The following is a 19,804-nucleotide window of genomic DNA, read 5'->3' as shown; positions in this document are numbered from 1 at the left end:
GAAGGGATTTTTTTCAGCTCATTCAGTCAAACTTCCATAATCTTACACGCAGGCTCGTTAGAAAAAATGGGGATACACTATAATTGATATAGAAAATAATTACATTTTCCATACGAATAATAAAAATAGATCATACCTTTCCAAACATGATGCATATCACTCCCGTTACTATAGAGGGCGTTGTTGCATTGCCCCTCAGCATGACATCATGTTAGACGTCGCAAACGCGGAAGTGCTTCTTGTTTTGACTGTCCATCCATACACTGAGCTTAAACATTTTTTTTTAACAATAATAAACAGTCGTAGTCATCACGGAGGGAGCGAGATCTACTCTGACACGGCACGATAATGTTCGGGAAGTCTTCGGGTTATGAGTATCAGAGTCTGTCGCAGAGAGATCAATTGTACAGTGACACTCCTGGATTGTTTTCATCTCATGCTGAATTCACTCACAATCATGACCAGAGAGGACATTCATTTGATTATGTCCCTAAAGTATCTCAAAACGACTTCACAGGTATTCACTCTACGTTATAGTTTTCACGGTGCAAATAGTCAACATTATTTGGATAGCAACACTGCATAACGGTACACACACACACACACACATATATATATATAATGTATGTATGTATATTATAACTTATATCGATATAACGATTAATCTCATCTAACACACACACACACAAACTTATGTTAAATGTGATTAATCATTAATAATCGATTTGACAGCACTAATGATAATTATATATATTTCAAAATTCTTATTTCAGATAAATCTCAAGGATTGTTGTCCTGGATTTGCAACCTGATTGTTACGTTCCTGGTTTTCCTAGTTACTTTCGTAACTTTTCCCATATCGGGATGGTTTGTCCTAAAGGTCAGTTCTATCTAAGCGCATTATTATGAAAGTTTTAGTCTTTATTAAGCACTTATTAAATGTACAGTATTATTTTTTAGGTTGTACCGAACTATGAGAGGATAGTTGTTTTTCGTCTGGGTCGGATCCGTCCTCCTAAAGGTCCGGGAGTGGTTCTGGTTCTGCCCTTGATTGATCAGTGGCAGAAAGTTGACCTGCGGACCAGAGCCTTTAACGTCCCACCATGCAAGGTGCAATGAAATAACAGTACCTTTTTAAAAACTCATCTTTGTATACAAAGTATTTTGACATTCCCAAAAATGTTTCTGCCAAAAGGTAACCACCAAAGACGGTGGCCTGGCGTCAGTTGGAGCGGATATCCAGTTCCGGATCTGGAGTCCGGTGATGTCAGTGGTGGCCGTGCAGGATCTGAACGCCTCCACCCGTCTCACTGCACACAACGCCATGATGCAGAACTTGAGCAAAAAGACCCTGAGGGAGATACAGACAGAGAGAATCAAACTAGGGGAACATCTCGGGGTGAGAAATATTACATTTTGTTTTCTGAATTCCGTGATATTTTATTTTTTTCAAGATTAATCTTTTTTGCTCGTGTGATGCAGATGGACATGAATGAGATGACGAAGCCATGGGGGCTGGAGGTGGACCGTGTGGAGCTGATCCTGGAGGGGGTGCTCCGGGAACCAGACGGGGGTCACTCGGGGACCTTAATTATGCCCCCCTCCGTCCCGGGGCTGGAAGGTCTCACCGGACCCATACAGCAGCTCGCAATGCACTTCCTGAGCCAGAGCCAGAGCCAGAGCCAGACGGCTGCGTCTCAATGCAGTCAAGGTGATGTTAGAGCCCTCCACATATTCAGGAAAATACAAAGCGATTAAAAAAAGATCTGAATAAAGGATATGGTTGGATTCCGAAGTTAGAAACGTCAAGACTAACTTTGAATCTTGGCTTGACAAAGTCTTGTCTGAATTTTTAAAAGTTATTTTGAAGACGCTGAAGGTCAGGTTATTGTCTTGTGTACAGAGCTTGACATTAACACTCAGCGGTGCCGTGCAACGCGGTCACTCATACGAGACACTTTGGCGGGTTGAATTGTATAAAATACATTTTTCAATTGTAGTCTTTTAAGAAGGCATCTGAAATAATAACCTAAGTGCAATGTAGTTATGCTGTTCCCTGCTGCAGTTTAAAATTTAGCGACCCCTAGAGGCAAGGTGCCTCTATTTAAGTAGAGCATGTGCTATTCAGCCATTTTGTTATCAGGCATTTGAGAGAGCACACGGATGAATTCCATCTCCATTCATGTTTTACCCTTGGAAAGGCATTGTCTGTAAGTGTTTTCTAAAATTAATGTCATGAAAGTTATTTGGTGCTTTGTCATATAACGTAGTGTTGTATTTGAATATGTTGGATGTGTGTACACATTTAACTATGAATATTGTCTATGCTATTATGTATGCTATGCTATCTATGTTTAGAAGGCATGTTTTAGAAGATGTTTATGCTCAAAGTGTCTTGTAAAGTTAATGTATTTCTATTAGAGGTCGACCGATAGTGGATTTTACCGATAACGATAGCTAGGTTGGGCCATACTTGCCGATAACCGATTAATGAACCGATAGTTTTTAAAATTGATACTGGATAAAAACAAACATAACACTCCAAGTAAAACAGTGCTGAACTTTATTATAAAAAAAAAAAACTGTATTGAACCATGAAAACATGCTAAATGAAATAAATATATAAATGTGAATAAATATTTAAGTCAATAAAAGACATTCATTCAAACTGAAACAAAAAGTAATACTCTAAATAACAAATAAAACCAGTTACATTCAAATGTAACTATTTAACTGTTCTTTTCAAGCCAACTTAAGTAATAAAAACGTAACAAAATTTGTATTAAAGTGAAGATGAAAAAAATATATAACCGAAATCGAATGCTTTTCTGATTCGTTTATGTTTCTGTCAGCTGTATGAACATATCAGTTTGCTTACGTCTCTAGCTTTAAATATGCAACTTCTCTGCATATTTAATGCATAAAAGTGACCAGCTGGATATGAACTAATGCAAATAGAGGTAACAATTGTGACATTAAACATTCGGGTCGGACTTACGTTTATGTTTGTCAGTGTTTTAACCGCTTGAGGTACTACTAATGTTAGCGTCCTCTCAGCCTCGAAGGCAAACAAAACATACTGTTGTGCTGTTCTTTCTCTACTAATGCAGCATTTAGTCAACAAATTAATCACTTTATAATGATATGACAAAATGTACTGTATACATACATTTGAGCTGTCGGTGCTTTAAACGCGCATCTGATGTCAGCGCTCTCCACGCAGCATGTGCTCTCAGTGCAGCACGCAGAATCACGTGTCGAAATAAACAACACGAGGCACGAGTTTTTATTACACCTCTAGAGGCCGCTCTTGTACTGCATCATGCCAGCAGACCCTTCTCAGCTCTACAGTGTGTAATGAATGACAGCGTGCGCTTCTCAGCCGCTCCAGCAATGGACGCAACCAGGAAAAACTATCGGTATATATTTTTGCCGATAACGATAGTTCCACCAGTCAACAATCGGTGCCGATTAATCGGCAAAACCGATGAATCGGTCGACCTCTAATTTCTATTGTTGTTTTTTGCAGTTTTACACCACTTCCATTAAATTAAATTCAAGTCAACTCTGTCTTGGGTACTTTTTGGAGGAGTGTTAAGCTCGCTGCATAGCTATGTATCAATACACATAGTGAGGACAGAAGAGTAAAAAGACACCATACTTCAGGATTTAATGTGAACTGGAGATACATCGTCTTCTATCAACAAAAATGTCGAATGCCAATTCCATAAGTGTCGATCCAGAAGACCTAGAGGTTAGGTCAGAATGTGCTGCATCATCTTCGTCATCCTCTTCACGAAGATCAAGCAAGTCTACAAGCAGCATAGCGGCTGCACAAGCCCGTGCCAAAGCAGAAGGAGCACGTAAAAGAGCAGCTTTCGCAAAACGAGAGATCGAGATGCAAGTTGAGAAAGCACGCATTGAAGCTACGTTAAATGCTCTGAAGGAAGAGTGTGAGGCTGAGGCTGCCTCAGCAGAAGCTGAAGTGTTCGAGGCACTTGTTAAATCAGAAAGGGGTGAATCTGAAAAGGGAGAAGGTCATGCTTCATTTATCCACCAGTCCATCGAACGTACAGGAGAATATGTCCGAAATCACTTTGCTCCTGTAAACGAGAATCATCATCAACCTGCAGGTGTGTATAGCCCCAACCATTACTCACAGCACCATGCCGACTTTGTTAGTCAGCCTCCAAGCACAGGAAAAGTTAATTCCACAGATGTGTCAGAACTGGCTGCTTATTTAACACGTAGAGATCTTATTACTACGGGACTTAAAGTGTTTGACGATCAACCTGCCAGTTATCTGTCATGGAAATCCAGCTTCAACAACGCAGTAGAGGGGCTGAATCTCAAACCTAGTGAAGAGTTAGATCTCATAATCAAGTGGATTGGTGGGGAGTCACTACAGCATGTCAAACGTATCCGAGCTGTTCATGTAAATAATCCAGCTGCGGGCCTGGATATGGTCTGGCAGAGGCTTGACAGAAGTTATGGTTCTCCTGAAGCCATTGAAGCTTTCCTGTTCTCCAGACTTCACGACTTCCCCAAACTTTCAATCAAAGACAACAAGAAGCTGCAAGAGCTTAGTGACTTACTTTTTGAAATATTAGCAGCAAAGAAAGAAGGTTATCTCCCTGGGCTTAACTTTCTTGACACAGCAAGAGGAATAAATCCAATTTTAGAGAAATTACCTCACAGCATTCAAGAGCAATGGATGAGTAAGGGGTCTCACTACAAAAGGGAGTATTGTGTTTCATATCCTCCTTTTTCGTTTTTTGTCGACTGGGTCTCTCAACAGGCAGAGATGCGGAACGATCCCAGTTTTTTCCTCTACACTCCGAGCACTGGCCCTTTAACAGTTGAGAAGCAACATCTCACCAAAGCATGGAAACCGAAGGCCTCCTTCTCAGTGAACAGAACAGAGGTAGAAAACTCTGGAAGATTCTCTCAAGAGCACTTAAATGAGGATCCAGATAAACAATGCCCTCTTCACAAAAGCCCTCATTCTCTAAAAAAGTGTAGAGCTTTCAGAAGTAAACCCCTAGTAGAACGAAAGCGTTTTTTGTCACAGCATTTTATATGCTTTAGATGTTGTTCTTCAAGAGTCCATCAAGCAAAGGAGTGTAGAGCTGTAGTGCATTGTGAAGAATGTAATAGTGATCGACATATCTCAGCTCTTCATGCAGGACCAGCACCTTGGATTATGGAAGATTCTTCTACGCCAATGGATGATCATGATGGGGACCAAAGTGAAAGTGCAGCAGCTGCCACTACCTCCATGTGTACTGAAGTGTGCGGAGGAGGACTCAATGGTAAATCCTGCTCTAAAATCTGTCTTGTAAATGTCTTTCCAAAGGGTCATCCCGAAAAGAAAGTAAGAATGTATGTGCTATTGGATGACCAGAGTAATGTGTCGCTGGCTAGATCAGCTTTCTTTGATGTTTTTAAAATCCAAGGCGCTGCTTGTCCATATACGCTTAAGACTTGTTCTGGAACGGCAGATGCTGCAGGGAGGAGAGCAAGCGGTTTCATTGTAGAGTCGGTAGATGGAGAAGTCCGCTTATCACTGCCAACTCTCACCGAATGTGACTTAATTCCTAACAACAGGGATGAAATACCAACTCCAGAAGCTGCACGCAGTTATACCCATCTTAAAGCTGTAGCTGACAAGATGTCGCCCCTTGACCATGATGCAGAGATTCTCTTGTTGCTTGGCAGAGATATCATTCGTGTGCATAAGGTACGAGGTCAGTGCAATGGTTATCACAATGAACCCTTTGCTCAACGTTTGGACTTAGGATGGGTTATAATTGGTAACGTTTGTCTTAATGGTGTTCATAGACCCACTGTTTGTTCTTATAAAACTAACCTCCTCTGGAACGGACGTCCCAGTTACCTGACACCATGTGAGAACAGCATCTATATGAAAGTACGGTTGTCAGGTGAACAAAACAAGCCACCTGTCAGATCAACACGCACCGATGTGGGCAAATTGATTTTCAGTCAGGCAGACAATGACTATAGGCTTGCTGCTTCATTTGAGGATGAACTCTTCTTAGAGATCATGAATCAGGAATTCTGTAAAGATGGTGCAAATAGTTGGGTAGCTCCTCTGCCATTTCGCACACCAAGACAACGTTTACCCAACAACAGACAGCATGCTTTGAATCGACTCCTGTCACTCAGTCGCACTCTGAAGAAGAACACTGAGATGAAGAATCATTTTATAGATTTTATGGAAAAGATTTTTGAAAACAATCATGCTGAAGTAGCACCTCCCATCGACAGAGACAAGGAATGTTGGTACTTACCAAGTTTTGGAGTCTACCACCCTCAAAAACCTGGGCAAATTAGAATTGTGTTCGATTCAAGTGCACGGTTCAATGGCGTGTCGTTGAATGATGTTCTCCTTCGAGGTCCAGACCTTAATAATAGCTTGCTTGGAGTCCTCATGCGCTTCAGAACTGAGCCAGTTGCGGTGATGACAGACATCAAGCAGATGTTTCATAGTTTCCTTGTGAAAGAGGACCATCGCAACTACCTCCGTTTCTTGTGGTTCCATAACCACCAACTTGACGGTGAGATCATGGAGTATCGCATGAGAGTTCATGTGTTTGGTAACTGCCCCTCACCTGCCGTGGCCATTTATGGTCTGAAAAGGACAGCCATGGAGGGGGAAAGAGAGTTTGGAAAAGAGGTGAGAAAGTTTGTAGAAAGACACTTTTATGTCGATGATGGCCTCAAATCATTCCCCATGGTGGAGGAAGCGGTCAGCGTGCTGAAATCAGCTCAAGAGATGTTAGCCCAATCCAATCTTAAGTTGCATAAAATTGCATCCAATAAACTGGAGGTAATGAAAACCTTCCCTGCTGCCGATCTTGCCAAGGGCTTACAGGACCTTGATGTTGGCCAAGACCTTTACACTGTGCAGAGAAGTCTAGGCCTAAAATGGGACCTTGTTGCAGACACACTCACTTTTCAAGTGGTTGATTCTGAAAAGCCATATACTCGACGTGGGGTGTTATCTGCTATAAATAGCCTGTTCGACCCGCTTGGGTTTGCTGCTCCTGTGAGTGTTCAAGGTCGAACAATTCTAAGAGATCTGACCAGCGACATCTGCGATTGGGATGCACCTCTCCCTGATCACAAGTTCGAGGAATGGCGGAAATGGTGTACTTCTCTACAACATCTGAAAGAGGTGAAGATTCCAAGAATATACACATCAATTCCTTATTCACAAGCTCAGGAAAGAGAAGTCTATATATTCTGTGATGCGTCAACTAAAGCCATTGCCGCTGTTGGCTATGTAAAGGTTACAGATGCTCATGGACAGACTGAAGTTGGATTCATTTTCGGTAAAACAAAACTGGCGCCAAAACCTGACCTAACCATTCCCAGACTTGAATTATGCGCTGCCGTTCTCGCAGTGGAAATAGCAGAAGTAATCTCGGAAGAGCTGGACCTGGAGCTGAAGAACATGAAATTCTATACCGACAGCAAGGTGGTTCTTGGTTACATATTCAATGAATCAAAACGCTTCTTTGTATATGTTAATAACCGAGTGCAACGGATTAGACGTTCAACTCAGAAACATCAGTGGCACCATGTTCAAACTGATCTCAACCCAGCCGACTGTGGGACAAGAGCCGTTTCAGCAAATCAGCTTACTGTCTCTGCATGGCTTACTGGGCCAAAATTCCTGTCGCAAACCTGCCAACCAGCTGTGGAAGCCTTTGACCTCATCCATCCTGAATCTGATGCAGAACTGCGACCTGAGGTAATGACATGTATAACCAAACTTTCTTCATGCCTTGGAAGTGCACGTTTTGAAAGGTTTTCAAGCTGGACGTCAGCTTCAAGAGCTGTAGCACGACTCTCACATATAGCTCATTCCTTCTCAAAAGAAGTCAATCAGGATTCCTGCCATGGCTGGCATATGTGTAAGGAACCTTTGAGTGCAGTCCAACTGGATGAAGCAAAGACTAAAATCATTCTTGCTGTTCAAATTGAGACCTATCCAGAGGAAATGCAGAGCATCAGAAAGGGAAAATCTGTTAATAAACGAAGTCCCCTTGTCAAACTGTGTCCATTTGTTGATGCTCAAGGAATACTTCGAGTTGGAGGAAGATTGTCGAAAGCACAAATTCCATCAAATGAGGCTCATCCAATTATAATTCCAGGTAAACACCATGTTGCTTCTCTACTTATTAGATATTACCATGAAAGAGTTTGCCACCAAGGCCGCCATTTCACTGAAGGAGCTGTCAGAGCAGCTGGATTCTGGATCGTTGCCGGTAAGAGACGTATCAGCAGTCTAATACACAGCTGTGTAACATGTCGTAAGTTACGGGGTAGGTCTGAAGAGCAGAAGATGGCAGACCTACCAGTTGATCGCTTGAGCACCGATCCTCCGTTTACTTATGTAGGTCTAGATGTGTTCGGTCCATGGTCTGTCACTGCCAGAAGAACACGTGGAGGACAGAGTAATAGCAAGCGCTGGGCAGTCATCTTCACATGTATGAGTACACGAGCTATTCACATTGAAATCATTGAGTCACTTGATACATCTAGTTTTATCAATGCCCTTAGACGATTCTTTGCAATCAGAGGACCTGTGAAGCAACTGAGGTCTGATTGTGGAACAAACTTCATAGGGGCCAGCAAAGAACTACAGGTTGGTTCTATGCATGCCAACAAACCTGTAGAAAGCTACCTCTCAGAGCAAGGTTGTACTTGGTTGTTCAATCCGCCACATTCCTCACACATGGGAGGTAGTTGGGAGAGAATGATTGGAGTGTCTCGTCGTATTCTTGATGCCATGCTTCTCAAACTTGGATCTGCTGGACTGTCACATGAAGTTTTAACAACTTTTATGGCCGAAGTTACAGCCATCGTAAATTCAAGACCATTGACTTCTGTGTCCTCCGATCCAGAACAACCTCTCATTCTTACCCCTGCTATGCTCCTTACGCAAAAGATTGGAGCACATTCTGTACCACCAGGGCAGTTTGACGATAGTAATCTCTATAAACGGCAGTGGAGACAAGTCCAGCATCTGGCCAACGGATTCTGGAAAAGGTGGAGAAGCGAGTATATCTGTGGTCTCCAGAAGAGACAAAAGTGGACGGATGAGAAAACAAATGTGAAAGAAGGAGATCTTGTCCTGCTAAAGGATATTCAATCCAAAAGACACGACTGGCCTATTGGTTTAATCACTCAAACCTTTCCAAGTGATGACGGGAAAGTAAGGAAGGTCGAAGTGAAAATTGTCAGAGAAGGTGGCTCTAAGCTGTTTTTGCGACCGATCTCTGAAATTATTATTCTCTTGAGTAAGGACGGTAAAGGACTCTGTGGTTAGTTCTATAGAATGGACACTAAAGGTTTATTTGCTTGTATGGTTTGGCATCTTAAAGATGCCAGGTGGGGAGTATGCTGTTCCCTGCTGCAGTTTAAAATTTAGCGACCCCTAGAGGCAAGGTGCCTCTATTTAAGTAGAGCATGTGCTATTCAGCCATTTTGTTATCAGGCATTTGAGAGAGCACACGGATGAATTCCATCTCCATTCATGTTTTACCCTTGGAAAGGCATTGTCTGTAAGTGTTTTCTAAAATTAATGTCATGAAAGTTATTTGGTGCTTTGTCATATAACGTAGTGTTGTATTTGAATATGTTGGATGTGTGTACACATTTAACTATGAATATTGTCTATGCTATTATGTATGCTATGCTATCTATGTTTAGAAGGCATGTTTTAGAAGATGTTTATGCTCAAAGTGTCTTGTAAAGTTAATGTATTTCTATTGTTGTTTTTTGCAGTTTTACACCACTTCCATTAAATTAAATTCAAGTCAACTCTGTCTTGGGTACTTTTTGGAGGAGTGTTAAGCTCGCTGCATAGCTATGTATCAATACACATAGTGAGGACAGAAGAGTAGTGTTGTCAAAAATATAGATTTTTCGATCAATACTGAAATATCTAAGAGGCTTTCAACACTCATTTTCTGCAGAATAGATACACGAGACCAGCTACTCTTTCTCTCTCTATGGAAGTAAAATAATGACAAATGTTTTTGAAATAAAAAAGCCTGTTGAATTGCACTACTTGAAAAAAATATGCATTGCATTAACCATGCTTGTATTTTAATGCATTGTATTTTTAGGCCTTGCATTTTTATGGGCTGAAATTCAACATGGTTGTATATTTAAGCTGTGAATATTACAATTCAAAACATTTCAAACACATTTTCATTCATAAAAATTCAATAATCCATTTTCACCTTTCATATTTCACTTCCAAAATATTCAAACTGTTTAAAAATACAACCTATAATATTCAACGGGCAATTTTCGGACCACTTTATTTCGCTTTACAAATTCGCTTCCACAAATTCAGTGGTTCAAATTCGACAGTAAATTCAACAGTGACCTCCAGGAACTGCAGGAAAAGCAGTAGATTACCGAGCATAATCTCCATCTGCTGTTAATCAAGCTCACCAGCAGGGGGCGCAAGCGTGTGTTGTTGACGAAGACCAGAGCAACAGTTAGAGCAAGCCATTCATTCATAAAACTGATTTTTAGAAATGTAAGTGTATTTGTGATTATTATGAGGGCTGTTTTCATGTTTAATTCAGTGTCTTCACGGTCCCTGTGTAGCCTACATCTTTCTCTACCGTGAACAAGATTACAATGTTATTCCCCCGATGCTGATGTACAGAACAAATGTTACATTTGAGGTAGACATATATTTCTCTTGGTTGTTTTGCCTTAACTTTATATCGCGACGATGTGCTGCAGTACTGGGGTTTCCCTCAATAATTCAGGATTGCTGGACATATAAAACGCTTAACGTATACTAATGGACTAATACAGTGATATAAAAGACCAAACTCGCACCTTATTGACAAGGCTGTACTATGGCTACAGGCAAGCAGACTCAGAATATGAACTTAACGCGCAAGCAAGTTTCACGCTAAGCGTTTCCCAGTTACATAACTTACTGGCCAATGGCTATAAAGTTGGCTTGACGTTGGACATTCGCACATTTAGGGACCGTCTCTAAAGTTACATACGACATTGGTATACACGTTTCTAACTTCAATAGCAAACTTCTATTTATATGAATAAATATAAAAAAATTAAAAGGTGTGCATCATGCCTGACACCTACATGAACACTTACAGTTGTTTTTATGACTGCAAGTCATTCTCTTCCAATGCTATTGAAGTTAGAAACGTGTATACCAATGTCGTATGTAACTTTAGAGACGGCCCCTAAATGTGCGAATGTCATGCCAACCATAGATGCCAACTTTATAACCAGTATGACCGGGAAACGCGTGAAACTTTGCGTGTTAAGTTCATATTCTGAGTCTGCTTGCCTGTAGCCATATAGTACAGCCTTCTCAATAAAGTGCGAGTTTGGTCTTTTATATCAATAGTCCATTAGGATAAGTTAAGCGTTTTATATGTCCAGCAATCCTGAATTATTGAGGGAAACCCCAGTACTGCAGCACATCGTCGCGATATAAAGTTAAGGCAAAACAACCAAGAGAAATATATGTCTACCTCAAATGTAACATATGTTCTGTACATCAGCATCGGGGGAATAACATTGTAATCTTGTTCACGGTAGAGAAAGATGTAGGCTACACAGGGACCGTGAAGACACTGAATTAAACATGAAAACAGCCCTCATAATAATCACAAATACACTTACATTTCTAAAAATCAGTTTTATGAATGAATGGCTTGCTCTAACTGTTGCTCTGGTCTTCGTCAACAACACACGCTTGCACCCCCTGCTGGTGAGCTTGATTAACAGCAGATGGAGATTATGCTCGGTAATCTACTGCTTTTCCTGCAGTTCCTGGAGGTCACTGTTGAATTTACTGTCGAATTTGAACCACTGAATTTGTGGAAGCGAATTTGTAAAGCAAAATAAGACCGAAAATTGCCCGTTGAATATTATAGGTTGTATTTTTTAACAGTTTGAATATTTTGGAAGTGAAATATGAAAGGTGAAAATGGATTATTGAATTTTTATGAATGAAAATGTGTTTGAAATGTTTTGAATTGTAATATTCACAGCTTAAATATACAACCATGTTGAATTTCAGCCCATAAAAAATGCGAGGCCTAAAAATACAATGCATTAAAATACAAGCATGGTTAATGCAATGCATATTTTTTTCAAGTAGTGCAATTCAACAGGCTTTTTTATTTCAAAAACATTTGTCATTATTTTACTTCCATATCTCTCCCTCATCTGTCCAACAGTTACACAAAAACCCGCCTCCACTCACTCACTCGTTTCATTTGCTCTGGATGAATATTACTGGGTTTGAACTTCGCTGTGGGATTGCGCGTATTGCACATAAATGTACTTATTTTGTACTCGCATCAAAAGTGCGCGCACATAAAGCCGCCTCTCAGTACTAAGTTGTTTTTGCTGCTTTTTGAGCTTAAACAATCAAATACACATAAAATAATGTCAAAATGCCGGTCTTGGCGAGTATTCACTTAAACACAGTCAGTTGCTGTATTTTTTAAGTGAATGTAAACAGTTGAGAAATAAAACGCACGTGTAACAGAATAATGGCTCTGTGCGTCAGGTCTTAAAGTGACAGCAACTAATATACCCGCTGCCAAATTACGAGATAATATTTTAATATCTATATGGCAGTTTTTCCCCATGGTTCCAATGTCAAAATTGTGGCCAGTGTAAATTCTGACTGGCTAGTATCTTTGGAAAACCACTAGCCACAGCTGCGGGTGAGCAAAAAATTTAATGTCAAACCCTGCGTAGTTAAATACTTTTCACGTCAAAACTCGAAAAATTTGAATATCGTGCAAAAGTACATTTATTTCAGTAATTCAACTTAAAAGGTTAAACTAATATATTATATAGACTCATTACATGCAAAGTAAGATATTTCAAGCCTTTATTTGTTATAATTTTGATGATTATGTCACCTTTTCACAATTTGGGGTTTTCATAAGCTGTAAGCCATAATCATCAAAATTATAACAAATAAAGAAATATTGAAATATCTCACTTTGCATGTAATGAGTCTATATAATATATTAGTTTCACCTTTTAAGTTGAATTACTGAAATAAATGAACTTTTGCACGATATTCTAATTTTTCGAGATTCACCTGTATAAGCCGTGTGTGTCTAGGCTATGGCTAGGATTTTTTGAGACACTTTGGGGACTCCTTAACAACTGTTACCAAGGTGTTCTTACTGGTTGCTAGGCTATTGGTAAGGTGTTGTGAGTTGTTGCTAGACTGACAGACTGTAATAAATTGTTTGTTATATTCCTCACTTTGCATAAAATCATCTGCCGTATGACTAAATGTACATTTGAAATGTTCAAGCCATCATAATAAATGTTGTGGTTTCCTCCAGATACAGTGAGCTTCGCAGATGAGCTGCGCTCAGTGTCCGCGGCGAGTGTCAGCAGTGTGGATGGACTGATGGATGTGGTCCGATCAGTGATGTCAGAGGAGCTGGTTCATCAGGTGGGAGCCTGTTACCAGTTTCAGATCACCACTGACTCTGGACAGACCAACAACTATTATATGGACCTGACACAAGGTAAGACTGGGACTGTGTGTGAGAGAACGCCATTATATAAACCAAACACTACACCTGGTGTAGTGCCTGCTAGGGCTGGGCGATATGACCAAAATCTCATATCACGATATAAGTCATCTCATATCCCGATAACGATATATATCACGATATAGTACCTTTTCTGTAAATTCAATCAATTAATAATTTATATATATAATTACTACATGGAAAATACTTTTAGCATATATCAAATAAAAGAAAAGTTGATATATATATATTGAGTATATATTAAGTATATCCTCAAAAATGTTTTTTTTTTAATATATATATATATATATATTATATTCTCAAAGAATGTAGAAATATAAAATATGAACGAAATTTAAAACACTTTTCAAAAACAAATGATTACAGGCCCAACATAAAATATTGCTATATAAAATACCAAATGTAAAAATTCAATGGAAGATGTTTAAAATGTAGCAGAAATCAGGGCTCTGAACCTGTTCAATGAACGAAAACAAACAAACGAAATTTTGACAGGAGCATAACCAGAAACGGAAACCAAATTAAATTTAATCTTTCTGAACAGACCGTTTATATACTGTCTATGGAACAGACACGCTTATTTGAAATGGCCATTAACCGGTTAACAACGTTATTTTATCGTTCTGTTAACTATTTTAATTTGCCAGTCAACCAATCATGAATTCAAATAGTACAGACTGAGCAAATGTGATATTGACGCGCATAGCCTATCCAACGTGAGTGAAATGCCCATGCTCAGCTGTCAGTCATCATTGATAAGTCGCAATGGGAATGCGCTGGCGTTAGTTTTCCATACTGTATGTCACCAACTGTCAAAAAATGAAAATGAATAGCAGGTATGTAATATGCAACTTTTTGTTTTTTGAAACCAGCGAAAATTGCAGGATAGTGTAGATAGAACATGGATCCACACAACGTCACATCACGCACTTAAAGCGCTTCTGTGAACGGAGAAAACAGAATAAAGCTAAATATATAAAACTAATATATAGGCCTATATGCGAAATATAGGCTATTTGCCTTAAATAATTACAGATTAACAAAACGAAAGGAAGCATTTTGCTGAGCTTCGGATCATGCGACAGGGTCCAAAGTTCACAAAAAGGAAACCGAGATGTTAGAAAAGGGAATCGAGCTTGTTTTCTGTATCTTACGGCTTTACAGTTTTGAATAATTGTTTGCTTCTATACGTATGACCATAAATTACGGAGTAACGAATTCCTGTTCCTGTGATCGCGCAGACGCTTCACGGCACGCGCACACGTTCTTGCATTGCTAACTTGACATAACAGCATGTTCATTATCACAATATAATAGTCAACTAAACATAAAGAAATTTTACCAAATCATGTTCAGGCTACAGAGGTAGCCCCTCATTTAGGAACGAGCTCCTCGGTTTGTCCTGGCTGGTCCTGCTCGGAAACACCCGGTTCTATCACCCTTCACTCGCCATGTTATTCACGTTTCTGCCTGCATTCTCATGGCGGCGTGTAAGATTGCAGTCCTCCAAATGATGAAAAAAAGTTTTGCCGTAAACAATGTTTTTTGCGACACCACGATATGAACGATAGAGCATAATATGAATCGATAGACTTTTTATATCGTCCATCCGATATATATCGTCATATCGCACAGCCCTAGTGCCTGCTATTGGTATTATGATCCTAGGAACAATATCAGGACGGAGCCATGGCTTATTGATGAAGCTCATTTGGGTGATTTGGGTTCGGGCCTGGCTTGCAACATCTCCGAAATCCTTTCTACTATGGCTTATTTCTGTTACCCCAGCTTACAATTTTTAGTTCACACATTTCTTTTTTTTTTTTAAGCAACACCAAGTAGCTTTTGCTCTCGTGGTCCCCCTACAGTTGGGAAACAGTATTGTCTTCTACTACTGTCGCAAAATCTGTCATGGTTACACCAGGAGATATACGTGCATTTGTTGACAAACCGATACCCCCGAACTCTGCAGGAGGAGTTCTCACGTCTTGGGCAGACGGCCTGCGTTGCGTGTGAAATGTCTTCATCACAGGTACAGTGGCATATATGTCAGCATGTCTTGTGAATATAATTTCATGGGTTTTATTTTTTCAAACGCCAAAAGATCACGTAGCTCACGTTTACAAGCCAGCGTCACTATAGTAGCCTATTGGCTACTGTTTTACATAATGGATATGCTAATTCAATTACATGTTTGTGTGGTAGGTAATAGCCATATGTCGTCAATATTATAATATCAAGCAACCATAGATGAATCTGCCAATTTGAAAAATCGATTTGCATTATAGTCTGAGGACACTTTAACCAGAAAAATAAATAAATAAACAAACATGACTATCAGCCTGCAGTCATTAGGATAGTTATCCTAAAAGATGATTTTGTCCGTCTAATCATGTAGCTATTACTAGTCCGACAGCATGACGGCCAATCAGCATCGGTCCCTCCTCCTCCTTTAGCTCACGCCAGCGAACGAACGCTGGGCCAATATTGATCCTCATCCGGCCTTTGATTTTATCACTCTCCCTTTTTCTCTTCCTATAGTCTCCTCCGACAAAACCTCTGCCTCCTTCGGTTTAGTTGCTGCTTCGGCCGTGACAACAACATACAGACGCTACTAGACGGCAAAGAAACGCTAGTTAGGCTCTCACGTCCGAATTTGAGGAAGTGGGGGAAGTGAGGTATACCGTAAAGCAGTCGAATATTGTAGTTCGGTTTGTGCTCGGGTTACTACCCGAACCCCGAAGCTCCGTAGTGCCAGTGAAGGCGACACAGACCCCGTCAGGCTATGGCAGACGTGTCATTTAACCTATTGTGAGTCGATGTACCATCACAAGAGTCTTGTAAATATATTATGAAGGTTGAAAAACTACTTGGTGTTGCTTTAACGTTTGTTTTTGGTTAACCAGGAAAGTTTTCTTTACGTTACCCTAACGGTCCCCTACCCTCAGTTCATCATGTTAATTCTGACATATTCTTTAATCATAAATAAAAAAATTCAAGGGGTATGCAGAGAATGACATCAACACAATCTATGTTTTTTCAAATCTGAAATTTATTGATAAATTTAAAAAAATGAATAAACAATAAAAAATCTGTACATTTATTTCTTACCACTGAATTGTACACTTTAGCATGACATGCTTCTGTTGTTTCTTCTCAATTAACATCATGTTATTTTCAATTAGACGTCAAATCTTTCCAAAATTATATTTACTCACATATCTAATATTAATTATAAGTAATTATACATTATGGCGCTGTTGAATGCTTGGATCTGATTGTTTGACACACTTTCTAAGGTGAGCAAATGTTTTCAGGGAAACGCAAGGTTAAAGTAATTCCAGGTTTTGTGATCCATATCACAATAACCAAACGGGACCCAAATACTAACGTTAGGGTGACGTTCTGTGTTTGCTGGGACTCTGCTATTAGTCATTAAAAATGAGGGGGTCAGAGATCAGAACTAAAAGTATTAAAAACATTTCTGTAAATTGAAATAAAGCTGAAATCAAGTAAAATAGAAATATTAGTTGAAAAACGTAAACTAAACTAAAATTAGAAAAGTTGCCTTGTCATTAAACTGAAGTTAAAGTTTTACAAATTATTACAACTGAAATAAAAAATGTATTTAAAAAAAAAACTAATAAAAGGATAAAAGCACGTAACGAAAATTTAAATGACTAAACATGAAACTAAAAATAAAAGCAATTAATAAAACTATAATGCTAAAATAAAGATGTGTTACTACATGAAGCATCAGGTAAGATTATTGAATGGTGAATGCCTATAAGAAATGCATTATTTACAGTGCTTTAATCCACAATATTACCAACACGGCACCCAAATTAAGACCAACATCATCCAAAATCTCTCGTGCCCTACTCTATTATTCAACGTACAGTGCTATGCATAAGTTTAGACACCCATGCTAAAGTTGACTAAAAAGAGGAATAAAAAATCATCTTTTGGAAATTGAACTTAATGCCTTAATTAAAAAAAAATAGGAAAAATCCAACCTTTAAGGACACCAATTTTCTTTGTGAATGAATAATGTATCGTAAATAAATAAATGTTCTTCCTTAAAATACAGGGTGCATAAGTTTGGACACCCCTATGTTAAATTCCCATAGAGGCCGGCAGATTTGTATTTTTAAAGGCCAGTTACTTCATGGATCCAGGATACTCTGCATCCTGATAAAGTTCCCTTGGCCTCTGGAATTAAAATATCCCCACATCATCACACACCCTTCACCATACCTGGAGATTGGCATGGGCTACTTTCCATAAGATCATCTCTCAATGCAAATCAAACCAGCTGTTAGGCTAACTGAAATAAAACCATGCCAATCTCCAGGTATAATGAAGGCTATGTGATGATGTGGGGATATTTTAATTCCAGAGGCCAAGGGAACTTTATCAGGATGCAGAGTATCCTGGATCCATGAAGTAACTGGCCTTTAAAAATAAAAATCTGCCTGCCTCTATGGGAATTTAACATAGGGGTGTCCAAACTTATGCACCCTGTATTTTAAGGAAGAACATTTATTTATTTACGATACATTATTCATTCACAAAGAAAATTGGTGTCCTTAAAGGTTGGATTTTTCCTATTTTTTTAAATTAAGGCATTAAGATCAATTTCCAAAAGATGATTTTTTATTCCTCTTTTTAGTCAACTTTAGCATAGGTGTCTAAACTTATGCATAGCACTGTATATGATTACATGCAGAGAATTTTTTGAAAGATTATGTACTGCCCCGTTTGGGAATGGTCTCTAGACTGTAGTGAAATCCCCAGAATGCTGCCTCAGCGGTTTCCCGTGTCTGTGTTCAGGCCGCGGAGCGTGTGGTGTGGGCGTCCTGCCGAGAGAGCCGGACGTTTCTCTGTGCGTGAGCGAGCAGGATCTGCTGGCCATGTTCCAGGGCGGCCTGCGCCCGTTGGCCGCCTACAGCAGCGGCAGACTGAGAGTACAGGGAGATCTGAACACCGCCATGAAGCTGGAGACACTCATCAAACTCCTCAAGACAACATGACACCATTTATAACGCTTCCGTTTGTAGTTATTTCAATTGATCAAAGGCCTTTGTAAATAATATAAGGTTTACACTGTGAATGTTTAAATAGCTTCAGGGCTTAAATTATATTTTGTAAAACATTTTATTGTGATTGCATTCAAAGCCTTTCACTTCCTGGTGTGTCTGTCAGTGTTGTTTAATTATTTATAATAGTGTGTAAGAGTATTATGTGACCCAACCATTTCAATTTATGTATTTTACCCAATAAACTGTTGATTCAAAAAAAATCTATTTATGACGGACTTGTCTTGACATTACAGAAATATATTTTCTTGGTGAGTCTTATTGCACACACACTTAGCAACATCCTTGAAGTTTGTGTTTATAGGCTGATCCGTTGTCTTGTCCAAGGCTGACTGTCTCTCGACCTTTGACCCCCATATATTTGGTGCCCTTGCGCAACTGTTTATACAGAAAACTTTACAACAAGGTTATTCCACTATAGCATTTTGGTGTATATATATTTGTTCAGTTGAATGAGTATTCAATGCTCTTTCTGCACACTACTAACGGGAGATTAGACCTCAAAGAGATGAGCAATGAACACATTTATTTTCTAACAGCTCAGTGTCATCAATGAAGCATTCAAATAAAGTCATTTGTGCCAAATGCATATTGAAACATGATGAGAAACATGAAACATACTCCTTCTGGTAACACGGATAATAACCAACACAGAAGGCACACAAGTTTCTCCTAAAGCAGCACACCACCTCTCAACAATGGCAAGTCCAACACCTTAACCCTCCCAACAGGACAAGTGAGACATCAGACTTAGTCAGATATTTTGCTCGACTTGAACTTGTTAAAGGAATACTCCTTTACTAATTTTCCAACTCGCCTAGAGTTAAGCTTTTTTTAAGTTTTACCGTTTTCGAATCCGTTCAGCCGATCTCCGGGTCTGGCGGTAGCACTTTTAGCATAGATAATTGAATCTGATTAGACCGTTAGCATCTCTCTCAAAAAAATTACCAAAGAGTTTCGATATTTTTCCTATTTAAAACTGGACTCTTCTGTAGTTACATCGTGTACTAACACCGACAGAAAATGAAAAGTTGCGATTTTCTAGGCCAATATGACTAGGAACTATACTCTCATTCCTGT

General features: G+C 39.4%; 1 protein-coding gene across 2 annotated transcripts; it reads left to right on the top strand.

Annotated features, from left to right (window-relative positions):
• The first annotated feature begins 148 nt into the window (after positions 1 to 148).
• stoml1 (stomatin (EPB72)-like 1) lies at positions 149 to 18,941 on the top strand. 2 transcript variants are annotated; one of them, XM_079603589.1, is made up of 7 exons: positions 149 to 517; positions 774 to 880; positions 961 to 1,110; positions 1,196 to 1,399; positions 1,483 to 1,711; positions 13,410 to 13,598; positions 18,459 to 18,941. In XM_079603589.1, exons 1-7 carry the CDS (start codon positions 349 to 351, stop codon positions 18,656 to 18,658), a joined length of 1,248 nt encoding a protein of 415 aa, XP_079459715.1. In that variant the 5' UTR covers positions 149 to 348; the 3' UTR covers positions 18,659 to 18,941. The 2 variants fall into 2 exon arrangements, with proteins under 2 accessions (XP_079459715.1, XP_079459716.1); XM_079603590.1 differs by having other exon boundaries at positions 173 to 517; positions 13,416 to 13,598; positions 18,459 to 18,939.
• The last annotated feature ends 863 nt before the right edge of the window (positions 18,942 to 19,804 follow it).

Source organism: Phoxinus phoxinus (assembly GCF_949152265.1).
Source record: "Phoxinus phoxinus genome assembly, chromosome: 25".
NCBI lineage: Eukaryota > Metazoa > Chordata > Actinopteri > Cypriniformes > Leuciscidae > Phoxinus > Phoxinus phoxinus.
Note: the sequence above shows the minus strand (reverse complement) of the source record. Positions and strands in the feature narration are given on the sequence as shown.

What these genes read in the sequence shown, in the direction of transcription:
- stoml1 (XM_079603589.1), top strand. Translation starts at nt 349, where the DNA reads ATGTTCGGGAAGTCTTCGGGTTATGAGTATCAGAGTCTGTCGCAGAGA. An exon ending in TTAACGTCCCACCATGCAAG is followed by an intron (nt 1,111 to 1,195) that starts GTGCAATGAAAT and finishes TTCTGCCAAAAG; the next exon opens with GTAACCACCAAAGACGGTGG. An exon ending in TGCGTCTCAATGCAGTCAAG is followed by an intron (nt 1,712 to 13,409) that starts GTGATGTTAGAG and finishes GGTTTCCTCCAG; the next exon opens with ATACAGTGAGCTTCGCAGAT.